Source organism: Pseudophryne corroboree, chromosome 3, assembly GCF_028390025.1.
Source record: "Pseudophryne corroboree isolate aPseCor3 chromosome 3, aPseCor3.hap2, whole genome shotgun sequence".
Classification (NCBI taxonomy): Eukaryota; Metazoa; Chordata; class Amphibia; order Anura; family Myobatrachidae; genus Pseudophryne; species Pseudophryne corroboree.
Genome location: NC_086446.1, coordinates 762,534,290 through 762,559,292, shown reverse-complemented (window position 1 = coordinate 762,559,292; position 25,003 = coordinate 762,534,290). Strand labels below are relative to the sequence as shown.

General features: G+C 45.6%; 1 protein-coding gene across 2 annotated transcripts in view; it reads left to right on the top strand.

The window, feature by feature from the left end:
• Positions 1 to 25,003, top strand: part of LOC135056798 (ovostatin-like) — a 124,748-nt gene that overhangs the window by 31,223 nt on the left and 68,522 nt on the right. For both annotated transcript variants that reach the window (XM_063962399.1, XM_063962400.1), the window contains exons 2-4: positions 13,158 to 13,282; positions 20,921 to 21,104; positions 21,414 to 21,570. In XM_063962399.1, the coding sequence (XP_063818469.1) occupies positions 13,215 to 13,282; positions 20,921 to 21,104; positions 21,414 to 21,570 (409 nt within the window). In that variant the 5' untranslated portion in view covers positions 13,158 to 13,214. The remainder of the gene's footprint in view (positions 1 to 13,157; positions 13,283 to 20,920; positions 21,105 to 21,413; positions 21,571 to 25,003) is intronic.

The following is a 25,003-nucleotide window of genomic DNA, read 5'->3' as shown; positions in this document are numbered from 1 at the left end:
TGGTGTCCTGTGCTGCCATAAGTCCAGTGCTGCTGCTGTATAAGTCCAGTGCAGTGGTACTGTGTTGTGCTGCATCAGTCCAGTGGTGCTGCCGAATAAGTCTAGGGGAACTGCCATATATATGTCCAGTCCAATGTTGCATCCGTATAAGTTCAGGGGTACTGCCGTATAAGTCTAGGGGTACTGCCGTATAAGTCCAGGGATATTGCCGTCTAAGTCCAGTCCAGTGGTGCAGCCATATAATTCAGGGGTACTGCCGTATAAGTCAAGGGGTACTGCCGTATAAGTCCAGGGATATTGCCGTCTAAGTCCAGTCCAGTGGTGCAGCCATATAAGTCCAGGGGTACTGCCGTATAAGTCCAGGGGTACTGCTGTATATGTTCAGGGGTACTGCCATGTAAGTCCAGGAGTACTGCCGTATAAGTCCAGTGGTACTGCCGTATAAGTCCAGTCCAGTGGTGCAGCCATATAAGTTCAGGGGTACTGCCGTATAAGTTCAGGGGTACTGCCATATTAGTCCACCAATATTGTGCGTGCATTACATCTGGGCAAACTCTAGCACGTCCTATGTTTTGCACATACAATTAATTCAGTGGGGCAGAATTTATTTAAAAATGACGGGGGCGTGCAGAAGATGCTGTCGGTGGCCCGAAAAACTGCGGCCCACTTTCTACATTCAGCCACTGCGTGCCACTCCTAGGTGGGCCAGGTGTTTGTGCCGCACACTTGTGTCACTTAGCTTAGTCATACAGCTACCCCATTGCACCTCTTTTTCTTCTTAGCATCATGAGCTGTTTGGGGCCTAGTTTTTAAAAGTGCCATCCTGTCTGACACTGCAGTGCCACTCCTAGATGGGCCAGGTGTTTGTGCTGCACACTTTTGTCACTTAGCAAAGTCATCCAGCTACCTCGGTGCAACCTTTTGGCCTAAAAACAATATTGTGAGGTGTGAGGTGTTCAAAATAGACTGGAAATGAGAGGAAATGAATGTTATTGAGGTTAAAATTACCCACAATGAATGTTATTGAGGTTAAAATTACCCCCAAATTCTGCGATTTGAGCTGTTTTTTTTCAAAATCATCCAGATCCAAAACCAAAACCCGAAAGGGTGGTTTTGGCAAAACCATTCCAAATCCAAAACATGAGCAGGGATCCAGAACCAAAACTCGAAAAGTGCCCGTCGCACATCTCTAATATTAAATCATTTCAAAATGAGAGGTATGAACAGAGAATCAAGTCATGAAAATACAGTGCAGGATATTGGAAGGATAAAAATGTCACGAGTATGGATGGCGTAGTGGTTAGCATTACTGCCTCACAGCACTGAGGTCATTGGTTAGATTCTCATCATGGCCCTAACTGTGTGGAGTTTGTATGTTCTCCCCGTACTTGCGTGGATTTCCTCTGGTTACTTCTCATTTCCTCCCACAATCCAAAAATATACTGGTAGGTTAATTAGATCCCAACAAGAATAACCCTAGCATGAATGTGTGTGTACATGTGTTAGGAAATGTAGATTGTAAGCTCCACTTGGGCAGTGACTGATGTGAATGGTCAAATATTCTCTGCAGTGTAAAAATAAAGCAGCAGTATTTACCCTGCACAGAAACAATATAACCCACCCAAATCTAACTCCCTCTGCACATGTTACATCTGCTCCCCCCTGCACTGCACATGGGCCCTCATTCCGAGTTGTTCGCTCGTTAGCTGCTTTTAGCAGCATTGCACACGCCAGGCCGCCGCCCTCTGGCAGTGTATCTTAGCTTAGCAGAATAGCGAACGAAAAATTAGCAAAACTGCTACTAAATTATTCTAAGCAGTTTCTGAGTAGCTCCGGACCTACTCACAGAGGCCCTCATTCCGAGTTGTTCGCTGTTCTTTTTCTTCGCATCGGTGCGATAAGTCGCAAACTGCGCATGTGCAATGTTCGCAGTGCGTCTGCGCCAAGTAAATTAGCACAAAAGTTTGGTATTTTACTCATGGCTTAACGAAGATTTTTCTTCGTTCTGGTGATCGGAGTGTGATTGACAGGAAGTGGGGAAGTGGGTGTTTCTGGGCGGAAACTGACCGTTTTATGGGTGTGTGTGAAAAAACGCAGGCATTTCAGGGAAAAACGCGGTAGTGTCTGGTGAAACGGGGGAGTGGCTGGGCGAACGCTGGGCGTGTGTGTGACGTCAAACCAGGAACGAAACTGACTGAACTGATCGCAGTGGCAGAGTAAGTCTCGAACTACTCAGAAACTGCAAAGAAATATCTAATCGCTATTCTATTCGCAATTCTATGAACCTTTCTTTCGCAATTCTGCACAGCTAATATTCACTCCCAGTAGGCAGCGGCTTAGCGTGTGCAAAGCTGCTAAAAGCAGCTAGCGAGCGAACAACTCGGAATGTGGGCCAGATTGCGATCAGCTCAGTCCGTTTAGTTCCTGGTTTGACGTCACAAACATGCCCTGCGTTCGGCCAGCCACTCCCCCGTTTCTCCAGACACTCCCGCGTTTTTCCCTGACACGCCTGCGTTTTTTAGCCAACGCCGGGAAAACGCTGAGTTGCCGCCCAGAAACGCCCCTTTCCTGTCAATCATTTACCGAACAGCAGTGCGACTGAAAAGCGCCACAGATGCCACAGCAAAACTGCTAAGTTTTGTGTTAAATAACTAAGCTCATGCGCCCTGCGTGCCTTGCGCATGCGCAATTTGCAACAAATTGCAGCATAGCGAAAATCGGCAATGAGCGAACAACTCGGAATGACCCCCATGGTCTTGCCAATTAGAGAACAAATTTGCTGCTGCGATCAGGTCTGAATTAGGCCCTATATCTAATGCGATACTATTCATTCTCTATTGCAGTATTGTGGAACTCCACCACAAGGGATGCTGAGGTACAAATTGCCAGGGCCCAAGTCTTCCACTATAGCTTGTTGGTGTTTGTCATAGTGGGGTTATGCCATCTGAGGTGGATTGTGGGTGGGAGTAAAACACTGCACTGTGTGCAGAGAAGTGGCTTGTGCAAAAGGCGCACTCACAGCCTAGGGCCCTCAAGTTGATGCTGCATCTTTGTCGATCATTTTCTCCCGTGGTCCTGGCTAGTTCATTACTTACAACTATTAAGAGCATGCCATTTTTATGGTGTCATATAACACACAGGTCAAACTTTCCTATTTATGCTTGCATTACTGATTTGTGTTGGGTGAGGCAGGAAAGACTTCTCTGAGCTGACCCCTTCTGAGTGCAGAGCAACGCCATTACCTGTGAGAAGTGATGGATCTCGGTGGAGGTGCTGGAACCACCAAGGTTAATTGTAACTACAGTCAACATCTCACAACCCTAACCCAAACTGTATATCCAGGAAGGCTGTTTCTAGCCAATTTGGATCCCAGTGCGAACACAAAAAACATGTGCCCCCACTTCCACGCCAAAGGCGTGCACGCCCCAGAAAAGGGGCATGGTCTAGCAGGAAACGGGTGTGGCCTTGCTTAAATGGGTGTGGTCTTGCAGGAAAATACTACCTTACACCATATTATGCCCCACACCGCACCATATTATGCCCCTAGCACCATATTATGCCCCACACAGTAATGCCCCTTACACCTCATTATGCCCCACACAGTAATGCCCCTTGCCCCTTATTATGTCACACACAGTAATACCCCCTAGCACCATGACTCGTTGTCAAGGGGTTGCTTCATGCTGCTGGCCTGCTCTCTCCAAGATATCGGGAAAGTTCTTCTCCTCAGTAATTGGAGACAAAGAGACAGAGAAAAAGTTCGCTAATAACTTTCCCGATATCTTGGACACTTATACAGGAGAAAACTTGGAGAATGACCAATTGAGACTTCTCTAAAGTGAAATACTATTCGTTGCGGACGTGACCAAGGACAGTTATTTCAACCACACAAAAAGGTCCACACGTTTTAAATGACATTACGTGACTTTTTTATTTACCTTTAACACTATTGTTCAGTAACTGTGTACGTTTGACTTTTTATTATTCATATATATCAACGAGCGCAGACGTGATCTCTCAATTTTGTGTATTTGCTTGTGTTAGGGAGGTGAGTGTCTCTCTGTAGATTTCACCACTGCGGCTCTCAGGGGCGCGGCAGTCCTTCAAATAGCCTCTCTAAAAGCGGCACTGTATACAGGGGGCTACGAGAACAACATTCTAAGAATAACAAGATTAATTTAGGCATGCCTTGATATATGTACTAAAATATTTTCTACCAATGTCTAAACAGAGCTCCATGTTTAAGACAACTTAGAGTTACTGTAAGTACCCTGCAGTACACAGTGGCCCACACAATATATACAGACACTGCATACTATTGCTTCTATTACTGAGACAAGTGGGCTGTAATTTAAGAAGGAGAAATATTGCACAATCAATGAAAATATGTCTCCTCTATGAATCCTCTATCACGAGTTCCAAAATAGTCTAAGACACAGTGGTGACACTACCTCTCCGGGTGTGGTTCGTTTTATCGACAGTATCTAGGTCGACAATGTTTAGGTCGACCACTATAGGTCGACAGTCACTAGGTCGACATGGATGGAAGGTCGACAAGGTTTCTAGGTCGACATGTGCTAGGTCGACAGGTCTAAAGGTCGACATGTGAATTTTTATTTTTTTTGTGTCGTTTTCTTCGTAAAGTGACCGGGATCCCAAATTAGTGCACCGCGTCCCCTCGCATGACTCGCTTCGCTCGCCATGCTTCGGGCATGGTGCCTTCGCTCCGCTACCGCTTCGCTCGGCACACTTTACCGTTCCAATCATAGTCCACGTGGATCGTTAAGTATGAAACAATAAAAAATAAAAAATGTGAAAAACTCATGTCGACCTTTAGACCTGTCGACCTAGCACATGTCGACCTAGAAACCCTGTCGACCTTCCATCCATGTCGACCTAGTGACTGTCGACCTATAGTGGTCGACCTAAACATTGTCGACCTAGACACTGTCGATCTTCAGACCGGATCCCACCTCTCCTGTCGGGGGTACAACCACAATGTGCCTATAGGAGGGCGGAGCCCCAGGAATTACTGTGCAACATCTGAAGGCCTCGGCTCTGTCCATCTGAGCTTCTGTAGAGAAGCCCTGTTTGGCATGGTCTGAATAGCAATAGAGGGGTCCTGGGCCTTGGAAAGAGGAGCAGCACTGCTGGGCCCTTCCCCAAGGTTTTGCTGGCCACCCCTACTATGACACAAAAGAACCTGTATAATTAGAAATATCCCCTGATATATGCGGGTTAGACCAGAGACACATGGGTCCATTCAGCAAATACATGTTGTATCTCTGCAAACTCATCATATTGTTAATACATGGGCCATGATAAGGTCTACACTACATAGCCACCATCTACATAATGCCCATATAGTCCTAATGAACATCTCCTTCCAAAACCAGGGGCATTAATATGGAGTTGGTACTCCTTTGCTGGTATAACAGCCTCCAATCTTCTGGGAAACCTTTCTACTAGATTTTGTAACATGGCTGCTGGATTTCATATCCACAATACCACACGACCATAAGTGAGGTTAGGGAATGATGTTGATTGATAAGGCCTTTCTTGAAACTCAATGTTCCATTTAATCCCAGAGGTATTTGATTGGGTTGAGGTCAGGGCTAAATTTTTGGGCGTTTCACCTCCACCTAAGATTACAGTTGCCAGTGCGCATTTTGGCCGAAAGTGTTTACGCACCTCACATACCCAGATTATCTGTTAGACAGCTAGATGGTGACCTCTGATACATCACTCCAATGACCAGTCCACTGCCCTGGACTTAATAGTGGCCTGCTTTATACCACTCCAGCTGACGTTTGATATTGCGCTTGGCGATCTGAGGCTTGTGTGAGGCTGCTAGGCCTTGGAAACCTAATCCATAGAGCTCCCAATAAACAGTTCTTGTGCTGCCATTGCTTCCAGATGCTGTTTGGAACCCGTTAGTGAGTATTGCAGCTGAGCAGATGATTTTTGTGTGCTACACATTTAACTGCAATATTGACCACGGTCAGTGAACTTGTGTGGCCTAGCGCTGCACAGCTGAGCTACTGTCGCTCCCAGATGTGTCCGCTGCACAATAGCTGCACGTACAGTGGACTTGTTGTAAAGTTGCAGAGCCGGCCCTAACCAATATGATGCCCTAGGCAAAATTTTGTCTGGTGCCCCCTAGCACCACCGCTGGTTCTGTCTCTGACCTTGCACCTCTTTCCCAGCACCATCACCCCTCACCCATAGCAGTCATTGTACCCCCTATATTTTAAATAGGAACAGTTCGCACATTTGACGCACAGACCAAAAAGGGGCATCTTCTTGCTGGGAAGGGGCATGGCCACACAATAGTAACCCCAATTCCAATTACGCCACACAGTACTGCAACTTTATTCACATTTTATCTTGCGATAGTGTCCATAATTCATATTACATCCCACAGTAGTATCACTTTACCTTATAAACATTACTCCTCACAGTAGAGCCCCTTATTCACATTACATCACACTGAATTGCTCCTTATTCACATTACACCACACCTTATTGCTCTTTATTCACATTAGACGACACAGTAGTGCCCTTTCTATATGCAACGCCACATAGTAGAGCACCTTATACACATAATGCCACACATTACTAATGCATTTATACACAATTCCACACAGTAATGCCCCTTACACATATGAGACACATTAATGTCCTTATAAACATAATGCACCTTACACATTATGACAACCTTTATTAATGCCCTTTTACACAATATGTCCCTTACACATATGCCACACATTATTAATGCCCTTATACACATAATGACACACATAGTGCCCCCTACACATTTGCTGCACATTATTAGTGCCCCTATACACATAATGACACACATACAGTAGTACCCTGTTACACATATGCCGCACATTATTAATGCCCTTATACACATAATGACACACATAGTGGCCCTTTACACATATGTTGCACATTATTAATGCATTTTCTCTGACGTCCTAGTGGATGCTGGGTACTCCGTAAGGACGATGGGGAATAGACGGGCTCCGCAGGAGACTTGGCACTCTAAAAGAAAGATTAGGTACTATCTGGTGTGCACTGGCTCCTCTCTCTATGCCCCTCCTCCAGACCTCAGTTAGAATCTGTGCCCGGCCCGAGCTGGTTGCACACTAGGGGCTCTCCTGAGCTTCTAGAAAAAGAAACACCACACACTCCGGTCACTGATGGGTGCAGGGCGCTGGGGGGGGGGCGCCCTGGACAGCAATTAGAGTACCTTACATGGCTAATTGACACATAATACAGCTTTTAAGCTGTATATGTGCATAATCCCCCGCCATTATACAGATAAAAAAGCGGGAGAAGTCCGCCGAGAAGGGGGCGGGGCTATCTTCCTCAGCACACCGGCGCCATTTTCTCTTCACAGCTCCGCTGGAAGACAGCTCCCCAGGCTCTCCCCTGCAGTTTCCAGGCATCAAGGGTAAAAAAGAGAGGGGGGGCACTAAATTTAGGCGCAAACTATATATAAAAGCAGCTATAGGGAAAATCGCTTTTGTTAGTGTAAATCCCTGATTATATAGCGCTGTGGTGTGTGCTGGCATACTCTCTCTCTGTCTCCCCAAAGGACTTTGTGGGGTCCTGTCCTCAGTCAGAGCATTCCCTGTGTGTGTGCGGTGTGTCGGTACGGCTGTGTCGACATGTTTGATGAGGAGGGTTACGTGGAGGCGGAGCAGGAGCCGATAAGTGTGATGTCGCCCCCTGCGGGGCCGACACCAAACTGGATGGATATGTGGAAGGTTTTAACCGACAGTGTCAACTCCTTACATAAAAGGTTTGACGACGTGACAGCCATGGGACAGTCGGCTTCTCAGCCCGCACCTGCCCAGGCGTCTCAAAGGCCATCAGGGGCTCAAAAACGCCCGCTGACTCAGATGGCAGACACAGATGTCGACACGGAGTCTGACTCCAGTGTCGACGAGGAGATAAATGTACAGTCCACAAGGGCCTTCCGATGTATGATTACAGTTATGAAAGATGTTTTACACATTGCTGACATAAACCCGGTTACCACAAAAAAGGGTATTATGTTTGGGGAGAAAAAGCAGCCAGTGACTTTTCCCCCATCTGATGAGTTGAATGAACTGTGTGAAGAAGCGTGGTGTTTCCCTGATAAGAAACTAGTAATTTCTAAGAGGTTACTGACGGCGTACCCTTTCCCGCCAACGGATAGGTTACGCTGGGAGACATCCCCTAGGGTGGACAAGGCGCTCACACGCTTATCAAAAAAGGTGGCACTGCCGTCTCAGGATACGGCCGCCTTAAAGGAGCCTGTAGATAGAAAGCAGGAGGCTATCCTGAAGTCTGTGTATACACACTCAGGTACTATACTGAGACCTGCTATTGCTTCAGCATGGATGTGTAGTGCTGCAGCAGCATGGTCTGATTCCCTGTCAGATAACATTGATTCCCTTGACAGAGATATTATTTTGCTAACTATAGAGCATATTAAAGACGTAGTCTTATATATGAGAGATGCACAGAGGGACATTTGCCGGCTGGCATCTAGAATTAATGCAATGTCCATTTCTGCCAGGAGAGTATTATGGACTCGGCAGTGTACAGGTGATGCTGATTCTAAAAGGCACATGGAAGTTTTGCCTTATAAGGGTGAGGAACTGTTTGGGGACGGTCTCTCGGACCTCGTGTCCACAGCAACAGCTGGGAAGTCGACTTTTTTACCTCAGGTTCCCTCACAGCCTAAGAAAGCACCGTATTATCAAGTACAGTCCTTTCGGCCTCAGAAAGGCAAGCGGGTAAGAGGCGCGTCCTTTCTGCCCAGAGGCAGGGGTAGAGGGAAAAAGCTACACCAGACAGCCAGTTCCAGGAACAAATATCCTCCCCTGCTTCCACTAAGTCCACCGCATGACGCTGGGGCTCCACAGGTGGAGCCAGGTGCGGTAGGGGCCCATCTCCGGAACTTCAGCGACCAGTGGGTTCGCTCACAGGTGGATCTCTGGGTTCTACAGGTATCTCAGGGATACAAGATGGAGTTCGAGACGTCTCCCCCTCGCCGTTACCTCAAATCAGCCTTGCCTGCTACTCCCAAGGAAAGGGAGGTAGTACTGGCGGCAATTCACAAGCTGTACCTCCAGCAGGTGATAATCAAAGTTCCTCTCCTTCCACAGTGACGAGGTTACTATTCCACAATGTTTGTGATACCGAAACCAGACGGTTCGGTGAGACCCATTCTAAATTTGAAATCCTTGAACACTTATATAAGGAAGTTCAAGTTCAAAATAGAATCGCTCAGGGCGGTTATTGCAAGCCTGGAAGAGGGGGATTTTATGGTGTCACTGGACATCATGGAGGCTTACCTAAATGTCCCCATTTACCCACCTCACCAGGAGTACCTCAAGGTTGTGGTACAGAATTGCCATTACCAATTCCAGACGTTGCCGTTTGGTCTGTCCACGGCACCGAGGGTGTGTACCAGGGTAATGGCCGAAATGATGATACTCCTTCAAAAGACGGGAGTTATAATTATCCCGTACTTGGACGATCTCCTTATAAAGGCGAGGTCCAAGGAGCAGTTGTTGATCGGTGTAGCACTATCTCAGGAAGTGTTACAACAGCACGGCTGGATTCTGAATATCCCAAAGTAGCAGCTGATTCCTACGACGCGTCTGCTGATATTGGGCATGTTTCTGGACACAGAACAGAAGAAGGTGTTTCTCCCGGAGGAGAAGGCCAAGGAGTTGTCATCTCTGGTCAGAGACCTCCTGAAACCAAAACAGGTGTCGGTGCATCATTGCACGCAAGTCCTGGGAAAGATGGTAGCTTCTTACGAAGCAATTCCCTTCGGCAGGTTCCATGCAAGGAACTTTCAGTGGGACCTGTTAGTCAAGTGAGGATCGCATCTCCAGATGCATCGGCTGATCACCCTGTCCCCGAGGGCCAGGGTGTCTCTGCTGTGGTGGCTGCAGAGTGCTCATCTTCTCGAGGGCCGCAGATTCGGCATTCAGGACTGGGTCCTGGTGACCACGGATGCAAGCCTCCGAGGTTGGGGAGCAGTCACTCAGGGTAGAAACTTCCAAGGACAATGGTAGAGTCAGGAGACTTCCCTACACACAAATATTCTGGACCTAGGGGCCATTTACAATGCCCTAAGTCAAGCAGAACCCCTGCTTCAAAACCAGCTGGTGCTGATTCAGTCAGACAACATCACGGCTGTCGCCCATGTAAATCGACAAGGCGGCACAAGAAGCAGGATGGCGTTGGCAGAAGCCACAAGGATTCTCCGATGGGCGGAGAATCACGTGCTAACACTGTCAGCAGTGTTCATTCCAGGTGTGGAAAACTAGGAAGCAGACTTCCTCAGCAGGCACGACCTCCACCCGGGACAGTGGGGAGTTCATTCAGAAGTCTTCACGCAGATTGTAGACCGTTGGGAACGGCCACAGGTGGACATGATGGCGTCCCGCCTCAACAAAAAGCTAAAAAAGTATTGCGCCAGGTCAAGAGACTCTCAGGCGATAGCTGTGGACGCACTAGTGTCACCGTGGGTGTACCAGTCGGTTTATGTGTTCCCTCCTCTTCCTCTCATACCCAAGGTATGGAGGATAGTAAGTAAGAAAGGAGTAAGAACTATATTCGTAGTTCCGGATGGGCCAAGAAGAACTTGGTACCCAGAACTACAAGAAATGATCTCGGAGGACCCATGGCCTCTGTCTCTCAGACAGGACCTGTTACTGCAGGGGCCCTGTCTGTTCCAAGACTTACCGCGGCTGCGTTTGAAGGCTTGGCGGTTGAACGTCGGATCCTAACGGAAAAGGGCGTTCCAGATGAAGTGATTCCTACGCTGTTAAAGGCTAGGAAAGACGCTGCCTGAAGTTCAGACGTTGTTAAGGGAGTGCTGCATATTCAGCCCCTTTTTTGTGCCTCCAGTGGCACCTTGGGATATCAACGTAGTGTTGGATTTCCTAAAATCACATTGTTTGAGCCACTTCAGACCGTGGAGTTGAAGTATCTCACGTGAAAAGTGGTCATGCTTTTGGCCTTGGCTTCGGCTAGGCGTGTGTCAGTATGGGCGGCTTTGTCATGTAAAAGCCCTTATCCGATCTTCCATATGGACAGGGCAGAATTGAGGACTCGTACCCAATTTCTCCCTAAGGTGGTATCAGCGTTTCTTTTGAACCAACCTATTGTGGTGCCTGCGGCTACTCGGGACTTGAAGGATTCCAAGTTGTTGGACGTAGTCCGGGCCCTGAAAATCTATGTTTCCGGGACGGCTAGAGTCAGAAAAACTGACTCGCTGTTTATCCTGCATGCACCCAACAAGCTGGGTGTTCCTGCTTCTAAGCAGACTATTGCTGGCTGGATCTGTAGCACGATTCAACTTGCACATTCTGCGGCTGGACTGCCGCATCCTAAATCAGTAAAAGCCCATTCCACGAGGAAGGGGGCTCTTCTTGGGCGGCTGCCCAGGGGTCTCGGCATTACAACTTTGCCGAGCTGCTACCTGGTCGGGGTCAAACACGTTTGCAAAATTCTACAAGTTTGAAACCCTGGCTGAGGAGGACCTTGAGTTTGCTCATGCGGTGCTGCAGAGTCATCCGCACTCTCCCGCCCGTTTGGGAGCTTTGGTATAATCCCCATGGTCCTTACGGTGTACCCAGCATCCACTAGGACGTCAGAGAAAATAAGAATTTACTCACCGGTAATTCTATTTCTCGTAGTCCGTAGTGGATGCTGGGAGCCCGTCCCAAGTGCGGATTTTCTGCAATACTTGTATATAGTTATTGCTTAACTAAAGGGTTATTGTTATGAGCCATCTGTTCAGTGAGGCTCAGTTGTTATTCATACTGTTAACTGGGTATAGTTATCACGAGTACGGTGTGATTGGTGTGGCTGGTATGAGTCTTACCCTGGATTCCAAATCCTTTCCTTGTAGTGTCAGCTCTTCCGGGCACAGTTTCCCTAACTGAGGTCTGGAGGAGGGGCATAGAGGGAGGAGCCAGTGCACACCAGGTAGTACCTAATCTTTCTTTTAGAGTGCCCAGTCTCCTGCGGAGCCCGTCTATTCCCCATGGTCCTTACGGAGTACCCAGCATCCACTACGGACTACGAGAAATAGAATTACCGGTGAGTAAATTCTTATTTTTACATGATACACATAATGCTCCTTACACATATTCCGAACACTACTGTACAACCAACCCACTCACATGCACACAGCACTTACACTGCCACTAACACTGTGACCTCTGCCTCTGCTTGGATACAGATGTGTCCTCACAAATCTTGCCTCAATGATAATGTTGGGCACCTTTTTTTTATGAAAATGCATCTTATTTGCATTGCTATGTGGCTAGGATGCACAAGCAGCTTCTGCTGATTAAAATTATATGCAGCATGCCTATATACTGTGTGAGACTGTGGCTGTATCTGCATATGAAATATTACACACAGAATATAGGCATGCCGCATATCATTTTAATCTGCAAAAGCTGCTTATGCCCCTAGGCATATCAAATGCCCTAGGCAATTGCCTAGTTTGCCTATGCCCATGGCCGGCTCTGTAAAGTTGGCATCCTATGACAGGGCCAGGTTGAAAGTCAATGAGCTCTACAGTACAACCCATTCCACTGCTGTGGTGATTACACGATTCAGTGATTGTTAGCAGTTGGTCTATCTATCTGCAAAGGCCAAACAAACTCATTAGAAGGGGTGACCACCTACTTTTGGCTGTGTAGTGTATGTGTCGTTACTTCTGCAGCTCGTGTGAATAGCAGAGATGTGTAGGCACAGGAATGAATGATCATGAGCGATTTGCAGGTCGCTATGAGAAAGTGCTCATCTGAATAAGCCCTTAAACAAGTGTTTTATTTCTTTTCACCTCAGTTCCACTTTCACTGGTGTAGTGTGGCTTTGTCACCCACAGCTACTAGGTGTGAACCCCCTATATAAACTATAAATGTACAGTAATACTCTGCTGATCTTCTGCTTCCTAATAATATTCTTTCATCATGTATCTATTTACAATTGCCCTTGTGTGTTGATGTGCTCTTCCTGATGATAATTACAGGGAAGCGATGTGCTGGACACAATACTTTGCATGCAGAGCAGGAATTTTGGCTTTGACACTCTGACTAACAAGGAAGTTCCCTCCCCTCTCTCAGGTGCATATAACCAGTACAATGAGATGGAGCAGGTGAGAGCTGGGTCTATCTGCTGACATGGACCTGAGGATGCTGCTTCTGAACTTGTCCCTCCTGTGCCTCATCGCTGGAGCTGTATCAGAGCCGTAAGTGAGATCTGAGTCTGGTAACCGGTGATCCATACACAGCAGCCTGTGGCCAGCCAGCATTTGTTTAACTACAACTCCTAGCATGCTGCCCTGGCCTGTGACATGTTACTCCATGGCTGCATAGACTAGGCTGCCCACCTCTTATAGAGTATGCTGCACTGCTATGCCATGTTCTGCTCATCACATCCAGATGAGAACAGTAGTATTGCCATTCCTGTGCACTGTGTTCCTTGCATAATGAGGTAACTGCAAACTACCCAAAAGCTGTATAGTCTAATGGTGAGTTTGGGGCAGATGACATTCACTACAATGCAGGTCATTAATTCTGTGCACCGCAGGAATAACTGTACAGCAGCCTGTGTACATCTTCTTGTATTGTTTAATGTAGAACTACACATCCCAGCATGTCCTGCCACAGTTTTGCTGTTAGGGCATGCTAAAACTCTGGAAGAGCATGCTGGGATGTGTAGCTCTATATAACAGCTGGAATGTTGAATACCCCTGAAGTAGAAGGTTCACAAAACATTACTGCAAACTTACATTTCTTCAATGTTTTGTGGCTCTTCTAATAAGAGTGTGGGTAGTGTAACTGATCTGATGTGATTCTCTGTACATAGATATCAACCCACAATGCAGGTTATTGGTAAGCATGTACAGTATACATGCAGTTATATAGAGGGGTACTGTATATGCCCCGGGGGTCAGTATTTTCTTACTAGGGGATACTATGAGTCTTTATATTGTATTACCATCACTAGTAAGGGATTTAGGGGACAATTTGCCAAACAAAATTTTGCAAAGAAATTTCCTTACATAATAATAATAATAATAATAATAATAATAATAATAATAATAATAATAATAATAATAATATTATCATCCCTGTGTCCCCACATTATTCTAATTACAGTATGTCTATAAATATTATTAAACTTCCTATGGAGACAGTAAGGCTGGAAAACTGATAAAAAGTATTTATTTTATTTGCTGTATTCAATTTCCCCTTTTCCAGGTTAGAAAGCTCATTTCTGCTACAGTTTGGGGCGAACACAGGATTTAGCAAAGGGGGTTTCCATGGGTGTGTGTGTGTGTGTGTGTGTGTGTGTGTGTGTGTGTATATATATGTGTGTGTATATATATATATATATATATATATATATATATATATATATATATATATATATATATATATATATATATATATATATATATATATATATATATATATATCTCTTAGAAGAATAGGCTGACACAGTTGCTTATGTCAACATTTCAGAGCTCACGCTCAAACTGTTTGTCTTGATAAAGGAGTGAGAGCTCTGAAACGTTGACATAAGCATAAGCAACTGTGTCAGCCTATTCTTCTAAGTCTCCTGAGTGCCAGTCGCACACTGTCTATACAAATATTATTAATGCTACAGGAGGAGTGCCAAACCTCTACATTTCTTATACATACATACATACATACATACATACATACATACATACATACATACATACATACATACATACATACATGAAGCCCCACACTCTCACCCAACGCAGGTAACGGCCGGGGTGCCAAATCAAAGTCTGATCCAATCACTGGGTCAAACTCATAGTACAGTACAGTGTTTCTCCACATTAACAGTGGAGAAAGATAGCACTCTCCAGACTTGTTATAATATACGCAGTAAAGTCATTTATTCACAAAACTTGGTACCATGTAATCTTCATGTCACAAATAAGGTATATACAAAAAGGTGAGCCCTTTTTGTATATACCTTGTTTGTGACATGAAGATTACATGGAACCAAGTTAATGTGGAGAAACACTGTACTATATCTATATCTATATCTATATCTATATCTCTATCTCTCATACAGACTTATACACACATAAACACAGACTTTGAACTTACATATACAATATTATTTGCAATCCACCAGGGGCTGGGAGCAGAGGGGCATCAAAGTGAGGACGGAGGGAGCTGCTGTGGCAGAGCATGCACAGCCAGTGGCTCCCTGGGACATTCTGTAAGCTGAGATGGAGACATATATATATATATATATATATATATATATATATATATATATATATATATATATATATATATATATATATATATATATATATATATATATATTCTTATATGGGTGGTATTCATGTGACCGGCGGTCTGCTGACCGACAGTCACATGACCTCCTCCACCATCCCGCCGGCTCAGTATCCCGATGGTCGGCATGCTGACCAACAGGGACTATTTCCACTCGTGGGTGTCCACGACACCCACAGAGTGGCAATAGAACCCGTGGCGACCGCAGGTCACCACCGAGCCTGCAGCGTGGCGAGCGCAGCGAGCCTGCAAGGGGCTTGCTGCACTCGCCCCTCCCCGCCGTGATCCCGGCGTCGGTATGCTGCCGGGATCCCGGCGTCGGTAAGCTGACCGGCGGTCAGGAGACCGCCGGTCAGCCATACTACACCCGTATAATCTCACACCGCTGCACTGTGTTAATAATCAGCTACAAGTCTCCTGACCAATGCAGGGGCCAAATGTCTAGTCTAGAGGCTCAGGAGAGTGTTAATAGGAGGCAATGCCAGTCTGGTAATTACAGGATTAGCAAGAGAGCTTTGTGTTTATCCAAAGCAAATTTTTATTTATTTTCATATATTTTCATTTATTTTTTTACCCCTGCCAGAAGGGTAGTTACTGTTTGATGTTAATGACCCTACTGTACATTACAAATGCAATTGCATATGGTGTGTATCGGCTCTTGTGGTAGCTTGTGCTCATGGTGGGGGCAATGGAAAACAGTCTTCACTTCCTTGCAGCAAGCACAAGTGATTAGGGGGACGATTCAGACCTGATCTCTGCTGTGTGTTTTCACACAGCGGGTGATCAGATCTGAACTGCGCATGCGTATGCACCACAATGCGCAGGCGCAACGGGCCACAGCATGGGCAGTGACGGGATGGTGAGAAAAAAGCGATCGCATGGGCGATCGCAAGGTGACTAACCGGAAGAGGTCATTTGTGGGTGGCAACTGACCGTTTTAGAGGAGTGTCCGGAAAAACGTAGGAGGGACCAGGCGTTTGGACTGGAGGGACTGGACTGGACAGGCTAGACTGGACTGGAGGGAGTGCTTCTGACGCCAGCTCCGGCCCTGATCATCACACTGGAAGAGTAAGTCCTGGGCTGTGCAGAAACTGCACAAATTCCTGTTTGTACAGCTTTCCTGCACATGCGATCGCACACCTGCGCAGCAAATTCTCCCTCCCCCTGTAGGCGGCGACTACCTGATCGCAGGGATGCAAAAAAACGCACCCTGGCGATCAGGTCTGAATTACCCCCTAGGACAAGCAGGATACACAGGTTATTACCGCTCCTGATTGCAGACGCAAGCCTGAGACAGTTTGGGGTCATTGGAGCCAGATGATAATCCTACTTGTGGTATATGGTCTCCAAGACCTGATCCAATAATCTGCCAGCAAGAGACTGGAAGGAACTGCAGTTATATTTCAGAGGACTGCTTCCATTGCAACTTACTCAATAGGGGTTTTACATCCATGTACAGCAATAATCAATGTCTTTGTAGTCATGACAGGAAAATGATATTTAGTTTCTTTCAATGATTTTGTGGGCAGCTACGTTATTTCACTGGTCATGTGTTTTGCTGTTGCCCCTAGAGATGGATGTTTTAGTCCCCCTCTGATGAGCTTTATGATGCTTTCAGGAATTGTTAGACAGACCTAGAATTTATTTTAATGGTTTGACATGGACTCATCCCCTTTCTGTTTCTGACTCCTCCCACTTCTGTACCATACAAAGACAATTAAACTATCCTGAACTACAGTGCTATTTTTGTAGGAAAATAGGTTTAGAAATTGTGGAAGATGATGTGGATGGAGCTACCAAAGGGGCAAGGCCCCTGTAGGGCTGTAAGAATGTCTATCGGTCTGAGCCATTTAGGGTTTTATTGTGTGACTGGTAACTTCTCTGCTTGTTTGTGGATGTAATACTACGTTCCTGGGCAGAAGTGGGAACACCACGTGAACTGAGCGTCACTGTTCTCACACAAACCCGTTCTCTAGACATAGGTAACCATGGTCATTTCATTCTTTGATGTTGCGCCCTTATAATTCCAGTCCAGTAACTGCTTAGATTTGTGTAGTGTGGACTGATGGGGACTGTGACTGATGAAAGACTCATTCCAGTAAACAAGATGGAATGTGTGATATATGTGATGGGGCTATTATCAGGGAGACACTTATCACATACCTGGCCCCTCACCAAGCACAGTCTTCATTATTTTCTTATTTTAGAAAATAAAATGCTTCTTCTTTATATAATAGAAATGAAAGATTAGATAAATTCTCATGTTCTGCTATTGAATGGAATTTGTACTGCAGTCACAAAGGCTCCTTTGAATTATTAGCATAGAATTCAATCGCCAAATTTGGACCCAGCCATAAAGATGAATAGGTAATTTCACCAGAGAAATATAATAAGATTCTTTACAATAGACAGTGTAGAGCAGAGACAGTGGTTTTGCGGGTTTACTCCATATTCAACAGAACGCACCCTGTCCTTTCACTAGGGGGCAGTAACAGAGACGTGCGGTCAGGTGATGTAGGTGCCTCACCTGTCATACTCCAGTATACTCCATAATTTTGGCTATAAAAATGATATGAAAAATACCAAGAAATTATTATAAATATCTTCTTTGAATTTATATTATAAATATCTACTTTGTATTATTTATTGTAATTGTTTCTATAGTCAAAACTCTGGAGTCTACTGGGGTTATGACAGGTTAGGCAGTGCTTCCCCTGCCTACACTAACCCCACATCTATGATCCAAAATCCCATGTATATACTGCTGCACCTGTGTATAATGCTCTTATGTGTATATACTGCTGCACCTGTGTATAATGCTCTCATGTGTATATACTGCTACACCTGTGTATAATGCTCACGTGTGTATATACTGCTGCACCTGTGTATAATGCTCACGTGTGTATATACTGCTGCACCTGTGTATAATGCTCACGTGTATATATACTGCTGCACCTGTGTATAATGCTCTCATGTGTATATACTGCTGCACCTGTGTATAATGCTCTCATGTGTATATACTGCTGCACCTGTGTATAATGCTCTCATGTGTGTATACTGCTGCACCTGTGTATAATGCTCTCATGTGTGTATACTGCTGCACCTGTGTATAATGCTCACATGTGTGTATACTGCTGCACCTGTGTATAATGCTCACATGTGTGTATACTGCTGCACCTGTGTATAATGCTCACATGTGTGTATACTGCTGCACCTGTGTATAATGCTCACATGTGTGTATACTGCTGCACCTGTGTATAATGCTCACATGTGTGTATAATGCTCACATGTGTATATACTGCTGCACCTGTGTATAATGCTCACATGTGTATATACTGCTGCACCTGTGTATAATGCTCACATGTGTATATACTGCTGCACCTGTGTATAATGCTCACATGTGTATATACTGCTGCACCTGTGTATAATGCTCACATGTGTGTGTATATACTGCTGCACCTGTGTATAATGCTCACATGAACCCTTTGGCTCATATATTGTGTGTAAAATCTGGCTCTTATATTAGCCACTGCCTCACCAGCCATTCACTGCACGTCACTGGACAGTATACTGTAATATGGGCTTTGGGACAATTGATTGAGGTAATGTCATAGTTTCCTAGTACATTGATAGGATGCAAATCAGTTTTCACCAATGGCCATTGATGCGCACATCATTGGGAATTTACGGTACAGCAACACTTAGATTTATTGTCAGGGTGGGCAGGACAATACTATCTCTCTGCACATGTTACATCTGCCCACCCCCTGCAGTGCACATGGTTTTGCCCATTAGAGAGAGATTTTGCGATCAGGTCTGAATTAGGCTCTTAGTCTCGTATCATTGTATCTCATTATACGTTTTTACAGGCATTTAAAGCGGCACAATGCTTTAATGCTTGTGTTTACAATGCACTAATTATATGCTATATGTCGGATCTTTGTTTGGAACCTTTTTATAGGTGTGTTTTTATTTGTGTCTTAGTCTTTCTAGGTGTGTGCGTGTACTGTGTACAGATGAGGGATTCATAAAGTGGTTCCTTTACTGTACAGAGTGTATTTTGATTTGTATATTTGTAGTTTTTCTTACACAACGTGAGCTAAGTATCGGGCTCCACTGGCTGCCTCCAGAGAGTAATCTGTAGGAGCTTATGGAATGTATAAAGTAAAGTGTAACATAATTAAAAATAAATAAATAAATTATAATATCTATATCTATCTCTGTGCGGCTAGGCGGATCTCCCTTAATGGACGCAAATGACGAGTTTTTAATGCAAATTTTACACATTTGGGGCCAGATGTAATGAACTTGGACGTTTTTTTTAAAGTGCCAATCATTTACAAGGCAAAACGTCCAAGTTGGGAGAGGAACCCGCACGTTCAGCCGACTTATACTTCATTACATCTGGCCCTTGGCATATATCCATCCTATTCTGGTCAGACACAACTTGGCTGGATCTGTCTCTCTATGTGCAATCAGGGAAGGGATCTCTGGCACCTGTGTAGCATGGGGCTGGGGTAAGTGCAGATGGTAATATTACAGCTGGTGTAATATGAATGGGCAGCACGGGTTTCCACTTGCATATGCATAATTTATTAGTTTAGGCCTGACCAACCTGTGGCTCTCCAGCTGTTGTGAAACTACAAGTCCCAGCATGCTCTGCCACAGATTAGCTATTAGGGGATGCTAAAACTGTGGCAGAGCATGCTGGGACATGTAGTTTCACAACATCTGGAGAGCCACAGGTTGGCCAGGCCTGTATTAGTTGGATGGATACTCACATTAGCATAAAGTACTAAATCGGGCTAACGCAGTTACCGGCTACTGCGTCCACTTTACGTGTGACTCAGGAATACGCAAATATACGCAAAATGAAATCAAATGTTGTTTGATAGAAGAACCTATTGAACTATGGGGGTCATTCTTACCCGATCGCACGCTGCAGTTGTTTGCAGCGATCGGGTCGGAACTGCACATGCTCCGGCGCATGCCAGATGGCCGAAGGCCGTCGTTACCTAGCGATCGCCTCTGCCTGATTGACAGGCAGAGGCAGTTGCTGGGTGGGAGGGGGCGGCGCGGCGGCATCTGGCTGCCATTTTTGGGGCGCGGTCTGGCCAACGCAGGCGTGGCCAGACCATGCGGGGGGGCGGGCCACAGCGGCTGCGTGACATCACGTCACACGCAGCCGCTGTGACCATGGGCAACAACAAGTAACTCCCGGCCAGCCGCAGGAGTTGCGCTGGGCGGGAGTTACTCTTCAAGTAAGTGCGATGCTTTTGTACTTGTTGGGGGTGGGAGGGCGGACAGACATGCGGGGCGGACTAGCCCTGTGTTGGGCGTCCCCCCGCATGTCTGGGAAGATGATCGTAGCAGTGCTAAATTTAGCACAGCTACGATCAACTCGGAATGACCCCCTATGTGTAAAATCCAGTGAGACCCTTCCTGCAGTGTTAGAAGTGACTGACAGTCCCACTGCTACTGCACTTATCACCGTCACTCACTGTAACCTACATCTATATGTATGTGTTATCTCTTTACAGGCAATTTGCATTTTACATCCCTTGCCAGCTGCAGAGTGAGCAGACAGGTAGAGGATGTTTGGATGTCAGGCACCAAACCGCACCCATCAATGTTGATGCCTTCCTTGAGGTTAATGGCGAAAACTACACCATCATCAATGAGTCGATCCCAGTAGCCTTCACCTTCAAATGCTATGACTTCCCGGTTAGTTCCAATACACCAATTACAGTGTTTTGCTTGTATCTTCTGGTAATCTAACACTCAGAGACGTAACTAGACTTTTTGGGTGCCCTGTGCCAGAGAGAGAATTGGCGCCCCTCCCCCACGTGTTTCTAACAATGACATAAGGCACATGCACCGTGGGGAAGGGGCGTGATAAGATTGATCCCAGAGATCTTGATCTTGCTGCAAATCTATATATTCTCTAAATCATATGCTGTATCTGTAAAACAACATGCAATGATTTTACTCCCGTATCTGACTCCATTTTTATTTTCTCATTTCTCTATGCAGGTACCTTTGGTGTCAGCGGCTGTTCCAGTCTTTATTACTATCAAAGCAACCGGTGGGGATTTCAATTACATAGAGCGAAGGGCCGTGGTGGTGGCCCCAAACGTCAACGTAACATTTATTCAGATGAATAAATACATGTTCAAGCCTGGGGACACAGGTAACACTAATTATTTTCACTGTTTAGTATTAAAGCCCTCTTTACACATGGTGGAGGCAGCCATTTTGTGCTCTGAGCTGGGGATACAACAGAGGTACAGCTACCTCAGTGATGCTCATAATGGCTGCCTTCTCTGTGTGTGGAACACGGGTGAACTTTTAATAGTGACATTTAAAATTAAATCTCAACTACCCTGGTATGGGGCAGATTTATCATCCTGTGATAGGTATTTTCTAGAAACAAGGCTCCTTAATGTTTAAACATCAGAAGAGTTTTTTTGTTTGTTTTTTTGTATCGGGTAGTCTCTATGAATGGTTGTAACAGAAGAAACCTTAACGGGATGTGTTTTAAGATACCGGCAGTCAGAATCCCAACACCGGAATTCTGACACCCGTCAAAATGCTGACCCAGGAATCCCAACCATAAGTAAAGTGGGCGGGTTAGGACCGGTGGGGGGAGGTTATGTTTAGGCGTCACCCGGGTGATGGTGGTTAGGATTAGGGTTAGGCACTAAGGGGGAAATTAGGGTTAGGCTGCGGAGAGGGTTAGCGTTTGGTAGGAGGGGAGAGCTTATTTACCTCACTTCTTTCAAGATATTGTGACTGCCGGCATCCCGTCCACCGGTCACACATATCGAACCCACCTTAACAAATAAGTGTTGCTTAAAGAGTAATAACCCCACGTTCTCTCAAGAAAAAAATAGGATATAGCCCCTCCCTTTAAAAAAAAAAAAATAGGGGAAAATAAGAGATGTATCAAGCCTCCTAAAGGGGGGGGGGGGGGGGGGGGGAGTTGCCCATAGTAATCCTCAGCTTTTCTCTGTAATGTTATAGCATAAACTTGATAAATGTTAGCTAGAAGCTGGTTGGTTGCTATGGGCGACTTCTACAATATTTCACTCCTTTGAAGGCTTGATACACCACCCCCCAAACTTCTCTCAGATGGCCCAATGTACATAAAGTTATTGCCTTTTTCCCAGTGCTGGACATAGGCAATTTGATGCCCTAGGCAATATTTTGGCTTGTGCCCCCCAGCACCACCACTAGTTCCACCTCTGACCAAGCACCCTTTTCCAAGCACCCCTCACCCATAGCAGTCCTTATTTTGGCATTCCTACCCTGTATCTTAAATAGAAACAGTGTGCACATTTGGTGCACAGCCCAAAAAATTGGTGTGTTTTTGCTGGCAAGGGGCATGGTCATGCAATAGTACCCCAATTCAAATTACGCCACACAGTACTGCAACTTTATTCACACTATATCATGTGATAGTGTCCCTTATTCATGTTATATCACACAGTAGTACCACTTTACCTTCTAAATGTTTCTCCTCACAGAAGTGCCCCTTATTCACACTACATCATACTGAATTGCTCCTTATTCACTTTAGACCGCACAGTAGTGATCTTTCTATATGTTTCGCCTCACAGTAGAGCACCTTATAAACATAATGCCACACATTGGCCCTCATTCCGAGTTGTTCGCTCGCAAGCTGCTTTTAGCAGCATTGCACACGCTAAGCCGCCGCCTACTGGGAGTGAATCTTAGCTTATCAGAATTGCGAACGAAAGATTCTCAAAATTGCGAATAGTAATTTCTTAGCAGTTTCTGAGTAGTTCGACACTTACTCTGCCACTGTGATCAGTTCAGTCAGTTTCGTTCCTGGTTTGACGTCAAACACACCCAGCGTTCGCCCAGACACTCCCCCATTTCTCCAGCCACTCCCGCGTTTTTCCCAGAAACGCCAGCGTTTTTTCACACACACCCATAAAACGGTCAGTTTCCGCCCAGAAACACCCACTTCCTGTCAATCACACTCCGATCACCAGAACGAAGAAAAAACCTCGTAATGCCGTGAGTAAAATACCAAACTTCTTAGCAAATTTACTTGCCGCAGTGCGAACATTGCGCATTTAGTGGAAAATCGCACCGATGCGAAGAAAAATAACGAGCAAACAACTCGGAATGAGGGCCATTGGTAATTCATTTATACACAAAATACCACACAGTAGTGGCCCTTACACATGACACACGTTATTAATGCCCTTATACACATAATGTCCCTTACACATATGCAGCACATTATTAATACACGTATACACATAATGACACACACACAGTGTCCCTTACACCAGTGGTTCTCAAACTGGGTGCCGTGGCACCCTGGAGTGCCTCGGGACACTTACAGGGGTGCCACGGGTTGGTGGTTTAGCACCAATTCAAATTAATTATGGTCAATGTAACAGGCAAAACCAGTGCTGGTGGCTGCCAATCATAACATATGTGGACAAACAAAAGCAAATCTTGTCTCTTACCACACAATTGAACCTAAGATTGACATATAAACTAGAGATGAGCGCCTGAAATTTTTCGGGTTTTGGTTTTGGGTTCGGTTCCGCGGCCGTGTTTTGGGTTCGAACGCGTTTTGGCAAAACCTCACCGAATTATTTTTGTCGGATTCGGGTGTGTTTTGGATTCGGGTGTTTTTTTCCAAAAACACTAAAAAACAGCTTAAATCATAGAATTTGGGGGTCATTTTGATCCCAAAGTATTATTAACCTCAAAAACCATAATTTACACTCATTTTCAGTCTATTCTGAATACCTCACAATATTATTTTTAGTCCTAAAATTTGCACCGAGGTCGCTGTGTGAGTAAGATAAGCGACCCTAGTGGCCGACACAAACACCGGGCCCATCTAGGAGTGGCACTGCAGTGTCACGCAGGATGTCCCTTCCAAAAAACCCTCCCCAAACAGCACATGACGCAAAGAAAAAAAGAGGCGCAATGAGGTAGCTGTGTGAGTAAGATTAGCGACCCTAGTGGCCGACACAAACACCGGGCCCATCTAGGAGTGGCACTGCAGTGTCACGCAGGATGTCCCTTCCAAAAAACCCTCCCCAATCAGCACATGATGCAAAGAAAAAGAAAAGAAAAAAGAGGTGCAAGATGGAATTATCCTTGGGCCCTCCCACCCACCCTTATGTTGTATAAACAAAACAGGACATGCACACTTTAACCAACCCATCATTTCAGTGACAGGGTCTGCCACACGACTGTGACTGAAATGACGGGTTGGTTTGGACCCCCCCCAAAAAAGAAGCAATTAATCTCTCCTTGCACAAACTGGCTCTACAGAGGCAAGATGTCCACCTCATCTTCACCCTCCGATATATCACCGTGTACATCCCCCTCCTCACAGATTATCAATTCGTCCCCACTGGAATCCACCATCTCAGCTCCCTGTGTACTTTGTGGAGGCAATTGCTGCTGGTCAATGTCTCCGCGGAGGAATTGATTATAATTCATTTTAATGAACATCATCTTCTCCACATTTTCTGGATGTAACCTCGTACGCCGATTGCTGACAAGGTGAGCGGCGGCACTAAACACTCTTTCGGAGTACACACTTGTGGGAGGGCAACTTAGGTAGA